Source organism: Mesocricetus auratus, unplaced genomic scaffold (genome assembly GCF_017639785.1).
Source record: "Mesocricetus auratus isolate SY011 unplaced genomic scaffold, BCM_Maur_2.0 Super-Scaffold_4256, whole genome shotgun sequence".
Classification (NCBI taxonomy): domain Eukaryota; kingdom Metazoa; phylum Chordata; class Mammalia; order Rodentia; family Cricetidae; genus Mesocricetus; species Mesocricetus auratus.
Window position 1 is genome coordinate 38,657,905 of NW_024429182.1, and position 21,437 is coordinate 38,679,341.

A 21,437-nucleotide genomic window follows, 5' to 3' on the forward strand; every position below is an offset into this window, starting at 1 on the left:
GCATACTTAAGGACACCCTACACTCCTCACCAGCCAACAAGTTTATTGCAAATGACTGAGAAACAGCCTACCGGCCTTCCATTTTTGTTCCTGGAGGCATATACTTTGTTTTGTCCTAGAGGAATTGCCCACAACAAACCAAGGAGGCTGCTTCAATTCTTTAATTCTTTATCCTGATCTACAGTAAATACACATCTCACTCATTTCCCCCAGTGCTAAGGGATTGGACCTAGGGTCCTGTCACCACTAGTCAACCTCTTTCAATGAGCAGTACCCCAACTCTGTGTGTACTTTCTAATTCTCGCCATTTCATGTCACTACATATCCTCAAAATAGAACTCCCCAACAAAGCTATGCTAAAAAGAATCCTTTAGCCCTAGAGACATGCTTTCTACTATTTTTCCAAAGGATAAATCTTATGATTTATAGCTTATGCATTTTTGTTTTTAAGTGAATTTTAGCAAATATTGTAGAAAGGGGAACCCTAGAAAAATGATCCAAATTTCTTAGATTTTATGTCAGTATGTGATTCAGCAGCCTCAATAGTTTTAAAGTGCAGTATGAAACATACCTACTGCTTTCATCACAGGGATGTGTAGTGATTAATGAGCTAATGCCTGCAATACAGTACACAGCTCTAATTCAACGAGACTGTCTAAACACAAAACATTCTCAACAATCTGTAAGAGGTAATACCAAATGTGAAAAGGTTTAAAGGTTGTCTGTGATTGTAAGTTGATGAAATAGTCAGGACTGCACTGACTGGTTCTTCCCATCAATATTTCAGAAGGGGTGAGATAAAACTTTATCAAACCATGATACAGATAATTAGACACTGACATACACTATGAAAACAAAGTACAGAGTTCCACATGAGAATAAAGTGAGGGGTGGGTCCATTTACTCCCCTCTTACTCTTAATAATACTTTCCCTACACTCATACTTTATACAAGGAAACCAAGACTAAGTTTTAAGTTAAGTTTTCTAAGCTCACACAATTTCAAAGTGTGAGAGCCTGGCACACAGGCCTATTATCAAGACTATTCTGTCCATTCTTACCGGATTCTGCATAGCTGATGCCTTCATTGAGGGCATGACTTTGCTCATTCTCCCCTGTTCAATGAAACTTATTATGACCACCCTATTTAGTAGGTTAAATCGCTTCCTTTGCTTTCCTGAACTCTCTACTTATTCTGAAATATCCATCACGTTCTAACATTCTGAGACATTTCATTTGTTATACATATTAACAGTGATCCTCTGCTAGATGTGTTCTAGGAGTAAGTTAAGACCCTTCATTTACTTTGTCATGAGCCTCCCTCCACCACCAGTTCAACCGTACAATAGTGAACAGTGCATATGCAGTGGACACACTTCCACTTTTCCTCTTTAGCTGCCCAGAAAAACTTGTTTAAATGGTTTTTATTTATAGCTCCCAACGAAACAAAACAGGCCCATATCAGGGCCAACTTACATTTAAATATTTTAACTTACTATGACATTTTATTCTGCTAGAGAAACAGACTAAATTATGATTATTTAAAAAAACCCTAACTAAATGAAAAAAAAAGATAAAAATATTGTAAAGCTGACTACGAAATGAGAAGGATTTAGATACTGATGAGTGGCTAAAGTGCCTGCCATGTTCTATGCATCTAGAAGCTGAATGTGAGCCATAGATGGAACACAGGAGTCCAAGTACAGCTTGAGCATACCATGTAGAATGAGTAGGACCAGAAATCTATTGAAACATTTTTCTTAGATTTTTCTTAGCTGAGCATTCCTAACCTGAAAGCCAGATATCCTAAAACACTCAAAAAATCTAAAACTTCTGACCATTATGCCAGTACTCAAGAAAGTTGTGCATTTCAGAGTTCATATTTTCACATTAGGAATGTTCAATCTGTACTCTAAAGGAATGGCTGCAGATTCCAAGAATCTCTCCCTCTCTTAAAGAAATACTGAATGACAATAGTTATCAAATTTTATTATTCCTTCAAGTTTTATTATTCATTTTGTATGTGTGTGCATGCTTTCATGTGCTTGAACGTACGTACATGTGTGTGTGTGTGTGTGTGTGTGTGTGGTGTATGCGCCTACATGGGCATGGTGCCTGTGGAAAGAAAGAAAAGGATGTCAGATCTCCTGAAGTTGGACTTACAAGTAGTTGCTACTCACACAAGGTAAGGGTTTGGATCCACTTCCAGCCCAAGAGTTGCAAAATTTTAATTTTTGATGAAGGGATACTAACTAAATACAATGACCATCACTATGTCAACAGAGAACATTAACATTAAAAAAGTCAATTTTAATAAAAGATAGTTTCTTTCAATGAATACATTTATATTCATAAGCCTTTTAGTACAGAAAAAAATTCACAAGAATTTCAGATCTTAGACACTTTTCTGTGATAAAGTACTATTGGTCAAAGCAGCTAAAGGGAGAAAGTTAATTCATGCCCACAGTTCAAGGGTATATATAGTCCATCCATCGCGGTGAGAAGTCAAGATGTCAAGGGCTTAAAGCAAGTGTTACACTGCATTCATTCACAATCAGAAAGCAGAGAGGTAAACACCCATTGGTGCTTAGTTCCCTCACTGTGTTCATCTTAACAGCCCAAGACCCTGCCCAGGGAGTGGTCCCATTTGCAAGTAGGATGAGTGCTCCAGTATCAACACAACTAAACTGATACCCTGCAGGCATGCCCAGAGGCCAATCTCCTAATGAGTTAGATCCTGTTAAACTGACAACACTAACCATCACAAGATCTAAATGTTTTGATATTACAATAAAAAAGTTATAAACCAGGTTTGGTGACAATCCTAGCACTTGGTAGGCTAACTTGAAGACTGCTATTAATCTGAGGCCAGCCCAAGTTTCAGAGTAAGACTTTGTTTCAAACATTAAATAAATGAAATTATTGAATTTAAAATTATTAGTGCAATGATATTCAAAGTAAAAGCCACTCTAAGGAGTGAAGAAGGGCCAGGCATTGGTGGTGCACATCCTTTGGTCCCAGCACTCATGAGGCAGAGGCAGAAGGGTCCCTGTGCATTCAAGGCCAGAATGGTTTACAAAGCTAGATCCAGAAAAGCTTGGGCTATTACACAGAGAAACCCCCATTTCAAAAAACCAAGGGGGAAAAAAGTGGTAGACCGCATTTTTGAAACCCCAATGTGTTATTCAGAAAATAAAGTAAAACGAAGCAAAAAGATTCTGATTTGTTCTGATTTGCTTTCATGGGAGAGGTGTACAGCCAGGGACTCACTGTGCATCCTGTGCTGGCCATGAACTACCCTCACCAAGTCTAGCTCCATAGCATCATCTTCATACAAGTTGGCCATAGAACATTTGTATGATATAGCAGTGAAAACGAAACAGAAATACTTGGAAAAATACTTGACCAAATTGAAAAAAACAAGCTACAAGAAGATATAAACATCATGCTTAAACTTAAGATCATCAAAATTAAACATACATACATACATACACATATATGTATGTATGCTCAGGGATCTAGATGCTGTTTATATGAACACTGACAGAAAGAGGCATGACAATTTAAGGTTGATGGAGTGGGAGAAAGATAATAGGACGTGGGAAATTTTACAAGATATGGGAAAAGTATCCTTCTAATTTGCAGTTGTGAGTTTTTTAAAGTAGATGAAAGGCATGTGGATCCTCATTACATTTTATGTCACCACACTGAGACTTCTTACAGAGACTAAAAACAGTATGGGTATTGACTGCTTCAACACCAAGGATTGAAGACAAGTCAAAAGGTCTGGGTTCAAGTCTTAGTTCTCACTAACTTTAGGAAATTTAAATAACTAATTTCTCTGGTCTTTACTTAATCTGTAAAAGCTCACAAGGCTGGGACAGACAAGCCAATGTATACGAGAGATCCCTAGCAGGGTAGGAAAAGGAGACATTATTAAAGGAAAAAAATTGAAGTTAGTGTAGAAGTGAGTTAATAAACCCTACATTTCATTGTTAACACTTGTTAGAACACCAACGCAAACAAACACACAAAAGTTTGCCAATTAGTACTTTAAAAACTGAGCAGGTGGAGCATTTTTCAATTTAAAAAATTTAATTTCTTTTTATGTGTATGAAAGTTTTATCTGCATGCATGTATAGGCCTAGTGTCCATGGAGATCAGGAGAGGGTGACAGATTCCCTGGAACAAGTGTTTCTGCTTAGCAGGCGGCACGTTTTATTAGTCTTATATTACGGATGTAGAAAGTGGTTCAGTCTACAACAGCATGCCTGGAGTTGTAGACCAATTTGGTGACAGACTAGGACACCAACTGCTTCATTCTACTGGGTTTATAAAGCTACTAAAAGCATTATTTTGTCCTAGTACTTATGTGTTGGGGGTGGGGGTGACTCTACTTTTCCAGTTGTCATTTCATTCACATACAAAGAGGGTGATGGCACTTAGGGTAACCAGCCACATATCAATCCGGGTATTGTACACCAAAGGACAAATTTAAAGCTGCCTAGCTTGCTAAAAATCTAATCCTATCCTCGCCAATTAACCTTATTAATACCAGAGTAGGAGAAAAGAGAGGTCAAAACATGGGTGAGGGTGCTACCTCTTTCCTCCTAGATCTGAAGTAGTAACGAACGCACGACAGAGATTTTATCCATTTTCAGCTTCCAATACAATTGCCCTCACCGTTTCCCTTTCATAACGTCCCTTCTCCCAAAATAAAATCCATTTACAAGCATGGACACCGACAATAATGGTGATGTTCAAAATACTGCACTGGCTACGAGTAGATATGTCACCCGACTGAATTTATGCGCCCAATGTATGGCCACAAATTCTCTACAAAATAAGTGTTCGTTTACTGAAAATTCCCGTTACTATAAGCAAAGAAATGTCATCACAAACCGCACCTGATGTTCTACTCAAGTCTTGGTAGGTAGTTTCAAATGTTGACCCAAGATGTCCAAAACTCTTTTCATACACTGAAGGCTTGAAAATGTAAATGAATCATCTTAGGTATCCAGCACTACAGACCGCACAAGGAGTACCTTTCATAAACTAGGCAAAATTTAAAGGTCACCCTTTCCGCGCCCCGCTATTCTAATCTTTTCTTACCCTTAAATCAGAGCAACACTGGAACTAAATGTTCTGCTTTTGACAGAAAGCTCAGCTCGATTAATGTTCTCAACGTTATTTATTTATTTTTTTCAAAAAACAAGATGCCGAGGTTAAACTCTCTGAACGTCCTCCACACACTACAATCTAATTCGACACAACTTCTTTTTTGGTTCGGAATTCAATAAAATTTCAAACAGGACTCTCCAACTTTCAATTCAAACCCAACCTCCTAGAGTTCTCAATCACAGATGATAGAAGTTAAAGCCAACGAAAGCAGCGCCCGCGACAGGCGGAGCGGGATAACCCGCTCAAGCTCCCGGAGGACTCCAACTAACAAAATCGAGGTTGGCTGGACCCGGACACCGAGCCGAGGGCCAGGGCCCACGAGTGGCCCAGATCCAGGGAGGGCAGCGGTTCCCGATCCCATCTTGCGGGAGAGGAGGCCCGGGACGCGCCGGTCTCCGCTCGGCAGCCCCACTCCGGAGCCTCCCGGCCTGGCCCCCGGCGCAGAGCGGCGACCCCTCGGTGGCCCAGCAGCCCGGCCCCACGCACCTGCAGCTGGGCGGCCGCGGCCGCCGACGCGGTGTCCTCCGCGGGGCGCCGCCCGCCGACTCTGCGCGCGCGGCCCGGCCCGGCGAGGACGCGAACGAGCGCTGCGGTGGCCGGGCGCGCTTCGTGTGGCCCCCTCCACGCGCGTTCGCGTTCTGCTGACTAACGGCCCCGGCGCGAGGAGCGGCCGCCGCCGGGGCTCTCCGGCCTGAGGTCCCGAGCGGCCGTGGTCGCCGTCCTCACCGCAGGGCCGGCGTTGGCTTCTCCGCAACCCGCCTTCCTCGGCGCCTCTGAAGCCCGCCAGGAGGCGGAGCGCGCGGCCGCGGCGGGCGGGAGCTGGGAGGGACGCGGGGGGCGAGCGGCGCGCGGCCCGGCAGGAGCTGGTCACCGACTGGAGGCGGAGGGAGCCGGAGCTGACCCGGGCTCCGGGCTGCAGGCGGGTAGGCTCCGGGCCTCGCCCACCTTCCACCAATCAAAAACCGCGCAGCAGAGTCGCTACGCTACCGAGCCGCGGACATGCTGGGAGCGTTCGGCAGGAGGCGGGGATTGCGGAAAAGCAGAGCCAATAGGAACGGAGGATCCCCGCCCCTCCGCCGTGATAGACAGCCGCGTCCGGGCCAATGGGGGAGTTCTAGATTCGAAGAAAGCCGGACTTGCCCGGTGGGTCTGAGGAAGGTTTTCCGCGACGGCGGTGGCCGAGGAAGCGTAGCGCCGAGAGAGGAGCGTCACCTCCGCGTTGCGTCACGTGGGCCGACCCGGGGGGATGGAAAGGAAAGCGTAGAACTTCTTCCGGGTCACTGTCAATAGGCTCAACCTGGGGCGGGAACCTCTTTCCTCTTCCCTGTAACACACGGGCTGCACCGACTTGAGGTGCTTGTGATTCGGTGATGAGTTCCCAGAAAGGCAACGTGGCTCGGTCCAGGCCTCAGAAGCACCAGAACACGTTCACCTTCAAAAATGACAAGTTCGATAAGAGTGTTCAGACCAAGGTAGGCTCCTGCCTGTTGTACTGAGTGCGATTCCAGGGGAACAAGTGATTGGAAGGGGAGAGAGGAAATGAGAGCAGTTGGCGAGGGCGAGCGTGGATCGCAGCCCAGTTAGTCTTGGCTGCAATGCAATCCTGTCTAAAACATTCTTCCCACGCCCTTTCTTTGACTTGGCTGTGTTCCGTGAATACATCCTATGGTCAGCCAAGATTGGACAGGGCAGCCTTCATCTAACCTAAGGTACCGGTGGGGCAATTGAATCCTTGGATGTGCCCACCTGGATCACGCCCCTGCCGCAGGGAACGGAAGATCACCACGCCAGTGTCTCTTTACAGTTCTTCTCTTTGCCTGTGCAGCAACTGTTTTTCGAAAACTCCAAGCCCATAGGTTTGTACGGCGTACGATCTTAGCATCACTACTTTCCAACAAAACTTGTTCAGTTTTTGTTGAGATTGTAAGAGCAAACGTTTGGCCAGTGTATAAATGGTTGCTTGCTGTTTATACAGTTATCTAATCTAGCATGACGTGCAAATTGAAAGAATTTTTTTTCCCTGTGGATAGATATCCTTTTCCCCATAACTGTATTGGAGAATGGATAATCGGTTTAAGTCATCCTGGAGGCCAGCTTTACATCAGATAAAGTTAATATTTCCGTAAACAAGAGTTCAAATTTCCTAGGCTTGTTTCTTGAAATAATTTAATAACTTCTGTGAGCTTTAGCCTCAAATGAGAAACCTGGGAGGACTATTTTGAAGTTAACAAAATAAAAGACTAAATAGTCTGGGATATAGTAGGTGATGAATTTTAAAACATTAAGAAAGCAATCTGTTTATATTAATTTGTACTCTTTTCTCTTTCTTTGATTGTCATGTTTAATAAGTGCCTTTCATGTGTGCAGGGGACGGGGGCAGTGCTCAGAAACATTGACTCTACCTTTATGGATCCTGTAGTTCTATGAGTGGTATGGACAGTAATTAAGCAGATCGGTCTGTAATTACAGATTTCAATAGAACTTGCTAACGGGAAAGGCAGTTCAGTGAAGAATAGAAAAAAAGGATATTTTAAGTTAGGTCCCCGGAGCACACATTAAGTTAGCAGGCACTGGATCTGTAAACCTGACACCTGCTTTATTTTAGAAGAAATTATGGAGTAGAAGTTGGTAAAGAAGAATGGATTAATCCACAATTTGGCTCAAACAGTGGTGGAAGTAGTTGAGTATAATTTCCTCCCACGATCCCTGTAGCCATCTCAAAATCTGTAGAGCCCTGAAAGGAAGACTAGTCCAGACTTGAAGAGAATTGTGATATATGCTGATTAGTCCTTCCCTGAGAGGGAGGAAGCTGGGACACCAGGTTGTCTCAGCTCTCTATTGTAAAGACAGTTTTTTTTTTTTTTTTCCAGACAGGGTTTCTCTGTGGCTTTGGAGGCTGTCCTGGAGCTCGCTCTGTAGACCAGGCTGGCCTCGAACTCACAGAGATCTGCCTGCCTCTGCTTCCCAAGTGCTGGGATTAAAGGGGTGTGCTACCAATTCCCGGCTGTAAAGACAGTTTTTAAATTCAAGACCAGTCAGATGAAAGGGAACCTTCCCCCTACTCCTACACTGCCTCTGCTGGACTTGAACTGCAGTGATCCTCCTGCCTCAGTCTCCTGAGGTGTATACCACCATGCCTAGTCATGCTAGATGCTTTATTAGGATGTTTATTTAGGTGAGGGTCTACTCCTGTATTTGGATATATTCTAGAAGAGGAAGGAAGCTTGTTCTAGTCTTCCAAATGACGTACAGGTCATTCTACAAAGGATCTCTCAGTTTAATGAGGATTATCTAACAGTAAAGTGGTGCATCCCAGCCATTTTCTGAGCTTGTTTGAAAGAGGCCCATTTTAATGGTCACTGATCATCAATACCATCTGGACACTTACAAGTTTGGAGAAGGTGGAAATCAAAAGAGGTTTAAATCTTATTAAAGTGACTGCATTGTTGGTTCTGTCTAGATAGCTTTGTTTCCTTTACTGGAGAGGAGATGGTGTATAATAACACTGGTATTGTGGAACATGGTCTTCTGGGAGTGACATGGCCAGTGACCTCTTGAGCCCTTGGCACCTGTGATTACCTGTGAGACACTTGCACAGGATTGGGCCCATTAGTGGTCTGTCATGGAGTGGGGAGGGACATATGAGGCATCACCTGTCCCTGAGTGTATGTAAACTATCTACAGTTGGTTGACGGATGCTAAGAGATATTATCTTTGTGGGGTAGCCCACACAAGTTGTCTTTGCTCCTGTAAAAAGCCCATGTTTTTGTGAGACCATAATTAAAATTAAACTCACTGATTCACTGAGCTCAACTGAGGTAGAATTGTTTCTTTGGCCTGTTGTTCTTGCCCTGTAGTTTCTTCATCTCCCCAGACGTTGTGCTGCTGGCTTAGCAGAAGAGAGACTTCACACCACTTCTGTCATTTTTACTCTATAATACTGGGTTAGCATTATGTCTTCTCTAAACTTTCTGTCAAGATGGTTGTGCAGATCATGGTGGCTTTCCTAGAGGGTGCTGTGGTGTATGAGAAGACATGAAGAAATGGATGAGTGGAGAGTTCCAGAGACCATTACAGGGCACAAAGGACTGTTTAGATTTTTTTCTTTTAATTAAGAGACTAGAACGAGTGTGGACCAATGAATGACTGGAACTCTTGAGCATAGCTATGCAAATTAGACATGTGTCTTTCTGAAATGGTGTCAGTAAGTGGTTGTGAAGAGTTGCTAATACCACTGGGCATGGTGGCACACACCTTTAATCCCAGCACTTAGGTGTAGCAAGCAGAGGCAGGCAGATCTCTGTGAATTGGAGGCCAGTCTGATCTACATACTGAGTTCCAGGACAGCCTGGGGTATGTAAAGAGAAAGATACCCTGTCTCAAAAAGCCAGAGAGAGAGAGAGAGAGAGAGAGAGAGAGAGAGAGAGAGAGAGAGAGAGAAGAGCCAAGCATAATTATATAATTGTATGGATTCGCAGTTGCTCAAAGCCTAAGAAAATTAACTAGAAAAGAAGCACATACTTTTGAAAAGCATTGTAACAAGTTTATAGAGCAAAAAGATTACTCTTCTGGGGTCAGATGTGGTCATCGTTAACAGTTATATGTATGCTTGCAGATATCTATGTGTGATATAACATGCATGTAATAAAATACAATTCACTTTAAAAAATGTTCTTTCAGGACAGTGTGTGTAATAGCCTAGACCTCACTGTAATCTAGGTGGTTCTGCCTCAGCTTCCCAATTGCTGGGATTACAGGCCTGGACCACCATACTCAGCCAAGTTTATGGGTTTTAATCATTATAAAACATTGTATAATGCAAATATAGAGTGACTTATTTAACCAGTTTCCTATTAGTAAACATTAAGTTCTTCACAGTTATTTACTGTCAATAAAAAACAAAAACCCGAAGCTAGGAGTGGTGGTACATGCCCGTTATCCCAGCACTCTGGAGGCGGAGGCAAGAGGACGGGGAGTTTAAGGCCACCTGAACTGAATAATGAGACCACACCTTGTCCCAAACATTGTGCTACATATATGTCCACTTTAAAATTTGCTGGGAGAAGTGACAGAAATTAATCAAATAGTCTTTCAAATTTGTCAGTGCCTATGACTGTAAGATCTGTGAAAGAACAGTCTGCAGAGGTCCCAGAGTATTTAACTGAGACTCTTGAGTTTGGAGAGTAAAGGAAGGCTCCATTGAGATGTGATGGTGGGTGATTGGAACTGAATGAAATGGGAAGAGCATGATCCATTCTCTAGAAACTTCTGTTCATTCCATATGTGTGATCTGATTTCTGTTAGCATTTCCCAAAGTGTATTTTTAGATCTCCATTGCATTTTATGGTCAACTTGGTTTGGAAATACTGTGCATTGGATTTGACTTTGTGATGGGGGTAAAGGGTGAATTTGTCTAGCACTGAGATGAGTACTTTTGGCCTCAGTGAGGCAGGAGGATTGCCATGAGTAAGAGGATTGCCATGAGTTCTAGGCCAGGCTGGACTATGTACCAAACCATTCAGAGATGTACAATAGTATGCTGTGAAACAAAAGAAACCCAAAAACACTGGGATAATTGTTTAATCAAAACTTCCTCAGAACTGTTTGGTTTATAAACTGTCCAGTGAACTGATTTACTATGGAACACACTCACTTTTGGAATCTGATTGTCATCTTGATATGGAGATGAAAAATGGAGGTCTGTGTAATTTTGGAAATATACTTGTATTAATAATGGCTGATAGTTATATACTTCAGTGTGTTATGTGTTATGCCATCTTGGTACACATTATCTAATCTTCAGAAGGACCCTGGCTTAAATGCTATAATTATTCCATTTTACATACTGGGAAATTAGGGCTTAGGGAAGTGAATGGTGTCCCCTAAATTACATAATTAGCATGTGGCTGTCCATTAATTAGAGAGCTGTATGATGAGACTCAGGACAAGTCATTTCAAAGCTCCCTTTTGAATGTGGACCTTCCTCCTCAGTACTGGGGATTCTTATCTCCTCAGCTCTGTTTTTTTAAAATCGTGAGACAGCGTCTTGCAGATATGTCCAGCGATATATAAGCCGTCAACTTCAGCTCCTTCTGCCTCAGCCTGCTGTGTAACCTGAATTGCAGACCTGTGCCACCAGAGGTTTTTGTCTGTACTAAAGCAATTCGACCCTGAGATTACCGTCAGAGCCTGGGTGTATGAGTCCTATCTCCGTGGCCTATTTTGGCTAAGGTGTGCTTTGTTCCCCAGAGGCCCACATACAGGAGCCTTAGTCCTTACCTGTGAGGGTCAGACATGGTGGGTGAGAGATGGGGCCTGGTGGAATTTGATGGGGCCACCGGCAGGTGCTGTGCCTAGGCGGAATTAGTGTTGATTTTTGAGTAAGTTCTCTATGTGCTTAACTTTGACCTCTGCTGTAATCAGGCCTGAGCTTGTGTGTGACTTGTTTGCTAGCCCTGCAATCATCACATTTTGGTTGATTTGGAACACATCCTAACCACATGTGGTCCTCTAACCTTATGGTGCCCTCCCATAGCCCCCCTCTTTGCCTTCCAGAATGTGTAGTTCAGTATCAATCAGTAGAGGGTTCGCTGAAATAAGCCTTCTTCAATTTCTTGCCCTACTCGGCCTCCAGGGAGCACAGACCTCACAAGTGAAGACATTTTTCTTGCCCCCACACCTTCACCTCTCTCCCATTTGCTGCTTTCGTCAGTTCCTTCTCAATCAAAGCTCCAGCTTTAGAAAAACACATGCTGTTGGACTAGTGTCCCTCCCGGTGCCCTAACCTCCTCCTTAGAGCTCTTCACCAGTGTCTGACTTACTCCTTGTCAGTCCCTGTCTTACTTAGTAACCACTAGTCACTTTGTACCCCTGGTAATCTTCCTAGCATCTGACCATTCAGATCTTAGACCCCACCCCGCAGAAGTCTACCCTGAGGTTAGTTAGCCTCTGGCTGCTAACACTGTTCTACTCAAACTTTTTTTTTTTTTTTTTTTGAGACAGGATTTCTCTGTGGCTTTGGAGGCTGTCCTGGGACTAACTCTTGTAGTCCAGGCTGGTCTCGAACTCACAGAGATCCACCTGCTCTGCCTCCCGAGTGCTGGGATTCAAGGCTTGGGCTACCACTGCCTGGCTAGGCAGGGTCTCTTTATGTCCTGGAACTCATCATGTAGACTAGACTAGCTGTAAACTCAGAGAGATCTGTCTGTCTCTCTCTCCCAAGTGCTGGGACTGAAGGCATGCCCCAACATACCTGGTTTCCTCAGAAACTTAAAAAAAAGAGCAGCTGCCATTTATTTACATGCTGCCTTTCCCCACAAGAACACAGTATTGTTTATCTCTCTGGCTATTGGTATCTGTCAGATCTTGACTTTTCACTGTACTTTGTATTCTCCTTACTGATCTGTGAGTCAGGATATAACTCTGCTCCTTTAGCCTTCTTTCTCCCTGGGGCACTCCCTTGACAGACTCCTAAACCATGCTCAGGTCCAGCTTCCTGTGTTCCCACCACCACATCTAACAAACTACTTGAGGCCGTCCCTACGTATTGTACTTTCTTACTGCAAAGATGAAATGCCTGTCTCTCTCTGTACTACTTAGATGCAAACAACAACAACGAAAAGCAATTTAAGGAGAAAAGCATCTATTTGACTTGCAGGTCAGAGTTCATTATTGAGAGCAGTCAGGGTGTGTACTTAAGCAGGAACTTGAAGCAGAAGCCATGAAGGAATGCTGCTTTCTGGCTTGCTCACACACATGCTTAGCTAGTTTTCTTCTACAGCATAGTACTACTTACTTACCCAGGGATTGGTACCAGTCATAGTGGGTTAGGCTCTCCTACATCTATTACCAATCAAGTCAACCCCCAACAGACATACTCATAAGCCAGTCTGAGCTAGATAATAATTCTTCAATGGACATTTCCTCCTCAGGTGACCTAAGCTATGCCAAGCAACATTCCCTAAGGCCAGCCCCTCCTTTTGTGCCTTATGTTCACCCTCGCTTGTCTGTCTAGTAACTTGAAGGCATAAGACTCCTTAATTACCCATTCGCCCTGAATAGTTCCACCCAATGATAGTTTCTCTATTATTGATGGGTTATTATAGTTTCTTTAAAGATCTCCCTGAGAGGCTGGCGATATGGCACAGTTTGTAGAGTGCCTGCCTAGCACAAAGTCCTAGGTTTGGTCTCCAGTATCACATAAACAGTATTGTGGCATATACCTGTCATTCCAGCACTTGGGAGGGAACGGCAGAAGGAGCTGAAGTTTAGGCACATCCTTGGCTGTATAGGCTAGCTGGCAAAAACTACACTGGACCAGGCCATTGGTCTTGGTGAAGTTGTTGGTTAAAAATAGTTATTTTGGTGCCAGTGAAATGGTTCAATGGGTGTTTGCTGCATACATCTGATGGCCTGAATTCAGTTCCTGGAACCTATGGTGGAAGGAAAGAACCAGCTCTCTTTGGAATGAGTGTGCCCACATTGGCACACTATCATATACACAATAATAATAAATGCAAAGCAGTCTAAGGGCTCCATATATGTCAGCATAGTTTCATCAATAGTAAAGAAATCTACCACTTTGAGGGTGTTGGTAATGGAGTGGATGTACGTTGTGGGGTAAAGGAGAGAGAGCTCTGTACCTCTCAGTTTTGCTGTGAACCTGAGACTGTCCTAACATCTGAAGCCTGTTTACAAAAAGTAACAGTATCTACTCTTCATGTTTATCACCCAGCAGCAACTGCCACTTAAAGTCTAAAAACCATTCTCACTGTTTTTGGTCCAAGGATTAAAGTGCGTCTTTGTGTGTGTAACTCCTGGGCCCCAGCCTCCAGCTCAGCTTTTCTGTTGAGTTGCAGGATTAAGTGTCTGATGTCCTGCTTGACCTCTCCGTTTGAGTGAAGCATGTGGTAAAAGGAAGGAACTGTTTTTGTCCCATCTAGGGTTTTTGCCCAGCAGTGAGTGTTTTCTCCTTTTGTTAATGCCTCCACCATTGTGCAGTCCTAAACCCAAACTATAAGAATTACTTTAACTCAGGCTTGTTCTAATATCCTATGTTTCAGTTGACAACAAAACTGAACTCTTTAATTTTCATAATTGCTGACTTAAGACTTTTTAATTTACAGACTACCTTAGGATACAATAGACTCAAAAACAAGGTGTGTGCATGTGTATGCTTGTTGTGGATACATATGCATCAAGTATTTTCATCTGTCACTCTACATAATTTTTTAAAATTTATTTTTATTTTATGTGCATTGATGTTTGGCCTGCATGTGTGTCTGTGTAAGGGTGTCAGAGCTTGAAATTACAGACAGTTGTGAGCTCCCATGTGGGTGCTGAGAATTGAACCCTTGTCCTTTGGCAGAGCAGCCAGTATTTTTAACCACTGAGCCATCTCTTCAGCCCGCATTCATTGTTTTTTAAAAGTGTTTCTTACTGAGCCTAAAGCTCACCATTTTGATTAGACGTGTTGCCCAGCCTCGGGAATCCCTGTGCTGGCTCACACTCTGCCTCACCTGGCTTTTTCCTTGGGTGCTGAGGGTCAGAACTCACTTCCAAAATCCTTTGAGATGGCTGAATCATCTTCCAGGTCAGGATTTTTGTTTTGTCCTCAATATCAAGACTAGGGACATGTACACAGATGTAGTCACTAAATATCATGTATTTGACTGTGTTAAGTGCTTTGACAAAGATAGCACCATTATAATTCAAAAATAAAAGGGAGAAAGGAATAACTGATAAATTATAATCCTCAGAGAGAAAGTGGATCTTAGGGATTAGAGATTTAAGAAATTGAGTAGAACTATGCTGTATTAGTTTTGCATTGTTGTGACAAAATTGCCTGATAGAAACCATTGAAGGAATGAAGAATTCACTCTGATTCAGTTGCACTGGGATTTCATTACACTGTAGCAGGGAAGTAATGAGCAGAGCAGATTGGTTTTTTCATGACAGCTGGAGTGTGTGGTGGAGGCTCCTCAGTAGACCAAGAACAGAGAGAGTAGCCAGATCCAGGCTTGATGGTTTGAATAGGAACGACCTCCATAGACTGTGTTTGAATGGTTTGTCATAGGGAGTGGCACTATTAGGAGGTGTGGCCTTGTTGGAGTAAGTATGGCCTTATTAAAGGAAGTGTGTCATTTTGGGTGGCCTTTGAGGTCTCAGATGCTCAAGCTGGGCCTAGTGTGACTATGTCTTCCTGCTGTTTGTGGACCAAGATGTAGAACTCTCAGTTACCTCTCCAGAATGATGTCTGCTTGCATGAGAACATTGATTATAAGCCAGCCCCAATTAAATGTTTTCCTTTTTAAGAGTTTTGGTGGTCATGGTGTCTCTTCATAGTAATAGAAACACTAACTAAAACACCAGGGAAGAATTTAACTTTGAAGATCTCACTCCTAATGACTGCTTCACTATATGTCACATCTCCACAGCCATCAAAAAAAGTGCCACAAACTTGAGATCAAACACACAGTATTAGCCTATGGGGACATTCCAGATTCAAACTGTAACTGGTGGATATTTGTTCTAGGCCAAGGAGTTGAATACATTTCAGGTATGTCCAGACCAGGAAGTACATGTGGCCAAGGAGATCTGTGAATGTGACCCAACACAAAATTGCAAACTTACTTAAAACATAATTCATTTTTTGTTTGATTTTTGTATGTGACTTAATTGTGTGCTTCCAAAGCATGAAGTTTATAAATGGCATCATGTCAAAGGTTGAACACTCCTCATAGTTTAATTGAAAATGAAACCAAATTAAAAGGATCAGCTAAGAATATTACTCCATGCATTGTTTTGAAAACAGGACTTCTTATTATCTTTGGGGAAGAGTTCCTACTCTGATGGGGAAGTCCTGTGTATATGTCAATAAAGCACTGTTGGCCAATAGGGAAGCAAGATAGGTGGGACTAGGAGTCCAGGAGGACTCTGGGTAGGAGAAACACAGGGAGTCAAGATGTAACTAACTGCCATAGGGGTAAGAAGTCCAGACCCTTTTCTCTGGTAAGAGAAATACTTAGATTGGCAGTTATGGGGTAAATACTTAAGTCAGAGATAGCCAGTAAGAAACAAGCAAGGCCAACAGCTTCATAATTAATACAGCATCTTGTGTGTTATTTGGGGACTACAACGCGACAGAGCCCAGGCGACTGGTGGGGAAAAACCAAAGTGGCTGGCAAGGAAAAGGCTTCCCTCTACACTACTCAGAAATACTCAAATAAGAGCATGTGAAAGGTTTTTTTCTTTTTTCCAGTAATCCCAAAACAAGAATACAAGCAGATATTTATGCTTATTGTCAAAGTGAAGACAGCACACTGTCTGGTGACAAAAACAAAGGAATGAAGACCTCTGTTGCTTAAGTGACTCTCCAGGGTGTATTTGGTTATATTTACTAGCAAGATGATGATGTGAGCAAATTGCTTGACCTCTGATGGTCTTGGTGGGCTCATTAGTACTGTAAGTGCCTGGTAGGCTTGTGAAAATACCCATCTCAAACCTGACCTGGTCTTAAGATTTCATAAGTGTGTTCCAGTGTTCACCATGCCCATTTGCTACTTACTCAGTTATGCTTTTCCTTGCTCATTGTACTTGAAATAGCTCTCCTTCCCTGACACGCGTATTGCCCTCACCATGCATATGATGCATGTCTTATTAGTTACTAGTGCACATATCTTGGCTTCTTTCTCTTCCTCACACATACTCAAATGCTATCTATTGCACACTGATGGAGAGTCCAACATTAAAAAAAATAGCTCATTGTATATAATATATACTGTAGAAGCAGTCCTGTGAGGTGGCATGGAAGAATGGAATCATCATTGATTACTGGTTTATGTAAATCCACTTGTGTATTGAGCCACTGTTGTGTGCTAAACACTGACAACAATGAGTAGGACAAATGTCCTCCATTCTAATCTCAGTCTAGTGACCAAATTTGAAAGTAGAGAAATTACATGTGCTATGTTTTTATTTAATAAACATCTATTGAAGTATAACTTACATATAGGAAAATATATAGATCATGCAGCAGTTTAGTGAGTTTTCACAAATGACGTCATGTAATTTTCTAGAACCCATTTCTCCCAGTCAGCATCAGCCCCCTTTCTTGAAAGTATCCATTAAGGAAGTATGAATTATTTTTTAAATGAACTTTGAGTCACAACTTTGAAAACATACAGAAATAGCATTCAGTGGATGTGGGACAACATCTTGATGCATCTTCACTGTTCGTATATACATTAGAGCTTCAAGTAATCCTCATTTGGCCAAAAGGGATGTGTGTGACTTAATTTTCCACATTTTTTTAAACCTGGACTTTCCCATAGGAGGTAAATAAATAAAGTCCCAGCTCTTGTGATTTACCTGTATCTTCAGGATGTAAAATGACAATTCAAAACATTATGGTAAATAGTTCTTTAATATCAAGTTTAAAGCCCGGCAGTGGTGGCGCACACCTTTAATCCCACCACTTGGGAGGCAGAGCCAGGTGGATCTCTGTGAGTTCGAGGCCAAGCTGGACCAATAGCCTCCAAAACAATACAGAGAAACCCTGTCTCGTAAAAACCAAAAAAAAAAAAAAAAATAATAATAATATCAAGTTTATTCTAGTTCACATTGTAAATTTAATGTAAGTATTCATGTTTTTTTTTTTAACACAGTTGGTATATTTTTATTTTTGTTTGGATGGAGTCATAGCTGTTAACAGGAAAATGTCTTGTAGATGATGGAGCTGTTTGTGTTTTTTAAATGATGGTTCATCATTAGAATTCTATTATACCTTTATATTACTCAAGCCCCATTTTGAAGGTCATTTGCTATTGTAGGTCATTTACAACATCATGGGTCTGAAATTCCAAGCTAAGCTAGGGATTACTTTAAATGCTTTGTTATTCTGTGAAGATTTATATGTTATTAAGTGCTCAGCCCTTTCCTACCAAGGGGCTGACTTGTTTGTCTTGAAGTTAACTCATGTCACTGAAGTCATCAATTCAAGAATATAATTGACATCATGGTATATACTTGTGTAGTGAATGTTCAGTATACCATCATGAGGCATTATCACAAGGTTCTATAGTAATATGATCTCAAGTTTCTTATAAACTAGATGACATGATGGCACTGATTTTTTTTATAAAGTTATAAGAGTCATATGGGATAAGTTACCATCTGTTATCTGTATAAAACAGAACATTGTGGTTATTTTTATGTATGGAATGTACGGGCAGTTATTTGATCCTCATATGGTCAGCTGCTCTCTGGGATATTTAAACAGAGTCATGGCTTACTGTGGTTTCTAACTCTAATTTAAGGTTTCCCTAGGGATGTGTTTATTAAGGCTTGCTTTTAACTATCCAGAAAAAAATATTATTGATGTTTCTAATTCAAAATGGCTGACTGAAAACACCCCCACCTGAAATTTCAGTAAAATGACAAAAGAAAACTATGACCTCAGACAATTGGAAAAGATGTTTCTAGCAAAGAACGTTACGGAGAGCGCCACAAGGACAGGAGCTGTCACGAAGCAGAGACAGTGTGTCCCCTGACTGGTGAGAACTAAGGAAGCAGCATGCTGGAAAACTGATCAGATGCTTGACTGAGACTCTTCACAGAGGTGGTGGCTTTTGACAAGGTTACACCATTAATAGAAAGAGAACAAGTGCTTCTATTTAGTTTAAATGTGGAGACCTTTGTAATACACATATTAAACAGATAAGCAAAAATAAAGTCCTGTCTTTATAATAAAAAATTAAGAAAATTTGTAAGGCATAGATAGACAACTCATAAACTTGTAATTTTGTAATATAATATAGTTGTAATATAATATAGTTGGATTTTTCTAGTCAAATTTCAGGATAATGCAGAGACAAAGTCAGAAGAACAGTTGTCTAATGTGGGAGAATGCCACGACAGAGAAATGTAGGTCTGTGAAATGCCTGTACCTGGAAGCAGTGTGAATCCTGTACAAAGTAAAGCTAAGCTTTGACCTCCTGATCAAAGGCAGGGATTATAAGAAGTGAATTCATTTCCAGGGCAGTAGTGATTTCAGATCTGATTCATTTGTGCAGCACTACCCATGGACCTGTCTTTCCAGCGCCATCCAGTGTGGTCACCACGTGCATCTTCTGAGAACCTGAACTGCTCTCAGTACAGCTGAGGACGTGAACTTTAACTTCATTTAAAGCAGCTGTCTGTAGTTGGTGGCTGCTGTATTGCATAGTGCAGATCTAGGCTTGCATACATAGGCTGGGCAGATTACTCATCAGTTCTAAGCATTTTAGGAAAACTCCAACTGTGAATTGCACAAGAGAACTTTATCTCTTGTGCCCAGGTAAAGGAGCTATGCAGGATTCCACAAAAGATTTTGATATTGTCAATGACTAAAAACGTCTTAAAATCCTTAAAACAAAGACAAACTTCTGTAAATCAGTAAAACAAAGACAAACTTCTGTAAATCAGACACCTGCATGCTGGTTACAGCAGCTGTGGACAGGACCGAAGAATGACTGCATTTCTGATTTGGGGGATTATAGATTGTTTAAAACAGTGAAGTCCACAGTAATGAAAGTGAGATGTGCAGGACCTAGCTAAGCAACCAGTTTGTGTAAAGAACTAACCCCAGAAGACAAGGACGGTGAGAACGAAGATCTCCTCAAACACTGACAGTGGCCGAGATTTCAGATAGACAGATCTGTCAACAGCTTTACAGGAATATTGTGGCGAAGATGTCATTGGGAATGAGGTTTTGAGCTCTTGATAGAAATTCTCACCAGCTCCCAGAAGTGGGGGGGTTCATATAGACTCCTGAAAAACACACAGAATCTTCTAGATTTCAAGGCTTCAGGTTCTCAACAAGGCCAATGGGTTAGTGTTCACAGAACATTAATAAAGGGAGTATTTTTAATTTTGAATTGTCTGTAATGCTAAACTGTGACTTAGATGCCAGAGTTAAAGAACCACCAGGAGCAAGGCATAATGACGTATGTCTGTGATGCTGGAGGCTGAGACCAGTGAGTTAGAGGCCAGTTTGGTAAAAATAACAAGACCTTGTACCAAATGTGAAGTGTATTATTGGTGCTGTATTGAGTTATACAAGGGAGGCAGAACTGGAAGTAAAATGTCTAGTTCCAGATTTCAGCTCACCCTAAAAGCTAAATAAATGGCGCCTGCAGATTGGATCTGTTTTAGGGGAGGAGTAGAGATGCCATGAAGAAGAAGAAGCATTGGTGTTGCCAAGGCATTGTTTTTTAGGTCTTACTGTCCGCTGTGGCTTTGTGTCTGTGTTAGCAAGGTGGAGAGGAAGATAAGAACTGATGGGCTGCCTGGGCGGTACGGTCACTGCATAAGAAACACGAGTGAGCAATTTCACTAGAGCTCCTTTTTACATTATTTATTTATTATTTATCTGTGTGTATGTGTTTTGTGTGTGTGCCAGAGCATACGTGTGGATGTCAAAGGACAATACATGGGAGTCAGTAATCTCCTTCCATCATGCATGCCATGGGGCTCTTATTCAGGTTGTCAGGCTTGGTGGCACATATCTTTATCAGCTGAGTCTTCTTGCTTACCCAAGACTGGCAGATTCTTCTTTTTTAAAATGTATTTTAGTTTTAAATTTTGCAACAGTGTCTCTGTGTGTATATGTGCATATGAGTGTGGGTGCCTGTGGAGGCCACAAGGTTTTGGATTCCCTAGAACCAGAATTAAAGATGGTGGTGAGCTATCTGACATGGGTGCTAGGTCCTCTGCAAGAGCAGTATGTATTTTTAACTGCTGAGCTGTCTCTCCAGCTTCCCAAAGACTTCTCATAGCAAAAGTTTCTGGGTTTTTGTTGTTGGTTTGTTTTTAAATTAAGTAGCTGAATTGAGGATTAGAAATGAAATTTCAGTTGAGTTAGTATAGAGTTAAAATGCCGGGGTGGTGTTATATCTCAGTAATAGGGTGCTCACCTAGTATGCTTGAGGTCCTGGGTATGAACTCTAGCACTACAAGAAAGAAAAAGTTGAAGTGCAATGTTCCCGTACCCTAGCATTCCTTTTACTATTATTTCAGTTTCATGCATGTGCCTGTTTCTCTCTATGGGTATGTGCACATGTATGATGGTGCCTACTGAAGCTAGAGGGGGTCCGATCCCTTGAAGCTGGAGTTATAGGTTCTCGTGAGTAATCCAGTGAGGGATGGAAACCAAGCTCAGGTTCTCTGCAAAAATAGTATGTGCTCTTAATCATTGATCCATCTCTCTAGCCCCAATCT

At 42.0% G+C, this 21,437-nt stretch overlaps 2 protein-coding genes across 7 annotated transcripts in view; one reads left to right on the forward strand and one right to left on the reverse strand.

Moving 5' to 3' along the window:
• The window catches only part of Abhd17b (abhydrolase domain containing 17B, depalmitoylase), a 31,126-nt gene extending 25,397 nt beyond the window's left edge, over positions 1 to 5,729 (reverse strand). The window contains exon 1 of the mRNA XM_040746477.1: positions 5,667 to 5,729. The gene's annotated coding sequence lies outside the window, so the exon portion shown is untranslated. The remainder of the gene's footprint in view (positions 1 to 5,666) is intronic.
• A 617-nt stretch (positions 5,730 to 6,346) lies between these two features.
• Positions 6,347 to 21,437, forward strand: part of CUNH9orf85 (chromosome unknown C9orf85 homolog) — a 155,771-nt gene continuing 140,680 nt past the window's right edge. For 2 of the 6 annotated variants that reach the window (XR_005877476.1, XR_005877475.1), the window contains exon 1: positions 6,398 to 6,652. Coding sequence is in view for 3 of the 6 variants with exons in the window: in XM_040746484.1 (XP_040602418.1) it covers positions 6,551 to 6,652 (102 nt within the window). In the remaining 3 variants the exon portion in view is untranslated. Of the gene's footprint in view, positions 6,653 to 21,437 lie in introns of all 6 variants that reach the window. The other 4 variants (XM_040746484.1, XM_040746493.1, XR_005877478.1 and 1 more) reach the window with 4 other exon arrangements.